Source organism: Laccaria bicolor, genomic scaffold (genome assembly GCF_000143565.1).
Source record: "Laccaria bicolor S238N-H82 LACBIscaffold_54 genomic scaffold, whole genome shotgun sequence".
Lineage (NCBI taxonomy): Eukaryota > Fungi > Basidiomycota > Agaricomycetes > Agaricales > Hydnangiaceae > Laccaria > Laccaria bicolor.
The window spans coordinates 14,678-16,058 of NW_001889925.1; the positions used below are offsets into that span (position 1 = coordinate 14,678).

A 1,381-nucleotide genomic window follows, 5' to 3' on the forward strand; every position below is an offset into this window, starting at 1 on the left:
ATTCTGGTCCGTTTGGCGTGGGCGTGGGCTCGTTCGGATACCCCCATACTCCTTAAAAACGGTCCATAAAACTACTTTCAAAATGGTTAAGGCCTTGTGGAGGTAAGTCACTTTGTATATTCGCTTTTTTGCAGATATGCTCACAAGCTCCAGTACCTCATTCTGGTCCGTTTGGCGTGCGCGTGGGCTCGTTCAGATACCCCCATACTCCCTGAAAACAGTCCAGAAAACTGCTTTCAAAACGGTTAAGGCCTTGTGGAGGTAAGTCACTTTGTATATTCGCTTTTTTGCACTTATGCTCACAAGCTCTCAGTACCTTAATCTGGACCGTTTGGCGTGTGCGTGGGCTCGTTCGGATAGCCCCAAACTCCCTGAAAACGGACCACCAAACCGTTTGTGAAATGGTTGAGGCCTCGTGGAGGTAGGTCACTTTGTATATTCGCTTTTTTGCACATATCCTCACAAGCTCTCAGTGCCTCATTCTGGTCCGTTTGGCGTGCGCGTGGGCTCGTTCGGATACCCCCAAACTCCATGAAAATGGTCCACAAAACCGCTTTCAAAATGGTTAAGGCCTTGTGGAGGTAGGTCACTTTGTATATTCGCTTTTTTGCACATATGCTCACAAGCTCCAGTACCTTAATCTGGTCCATTTGGCATGCACATGGGCTCGTTTGGATACCCCCAGACTCCCTGAAAACGGTCCACCAAACTGTCTGTGAAATGGTTGAGGCCTCATGGAGGTAAGTCAAATTGTATATTTGCCTTTTTGAATTTATGCTCACAATTGCTCAGCACCTTAATCTCATCTGTTTGGCATGCATGTGGGCTTGTTCGGATACTCCCAAACTCCCTGAATATGATCAACAAAACTGTTTATGAAAAGGTTGAGGCCTTGGTTGATTATTATACATTGAATATAAAGAAATATAATTGAATGGGGTTGATAATACTGTGGAAATGTTGAGGAAGCTTGCAAGAACAGGGCTAGCAAATAATTTGAGTAAAGAGAGAGCAGAGGCATCACTATTCATATGCTTAGGGTGCTAAAAGCAAGTGTTAAGCAAGGATTTGGTAGATTTGACTAGAAAATACAATGAGGAGGATGAGGCATTCAACTGTGGGAAGAAATCATTTTCATGGGAGAAAGTCAAATTTCAGTGTTACCGCGCTGAAAAAAGTCTTGAGATCCCAGGTAATAAACGAGTCTCTTCGTAAACTCAGAGGACTCGTAAAGAGGGTGAAGGTATGCTTACGAGAGGATGACTGTGACAAGAAGTCGAGACGGCGGTGTGCATAGGGAAGCGTTGACAGCGGTGTATGTGAAGGTACGTTGGCAATTCCATGACATTGTGCCGTTTGTTCACGTCGTCAAATCCTACTT

The 1,381-nt window shown here is 44.8% G+C and overlaps 1 protein-coding gene across 1 annotated transcript; it reads left to right on the top strand.

Moving 5' to 3' along the window:
• Positions 1 to 82: 82 nt before the first annotated feature.
• LACBIDRAFT_312682 (uncharacterized protein) lies at positions 83 to 934 on the top strand (the record flags this gene model as incomplete). Its single annotated transcript, XM_001888293.1, has 6 exons — positions 83 to 102; positions 154 to 261; positions 314 to 421; positions 474 to 581; positions 633 to 740; positions 793 to 934. The coding sequence occupies 6 exons, from the start codon at positions 83 to 85 to the stop codon at positions 932 to 934; spliced, it is 594 nt and encodes a 197-aa protein (XP_001888328.1).
• Between the last annotated feature and the right edge of the window lie 447 nt (positions 935 to 1,381).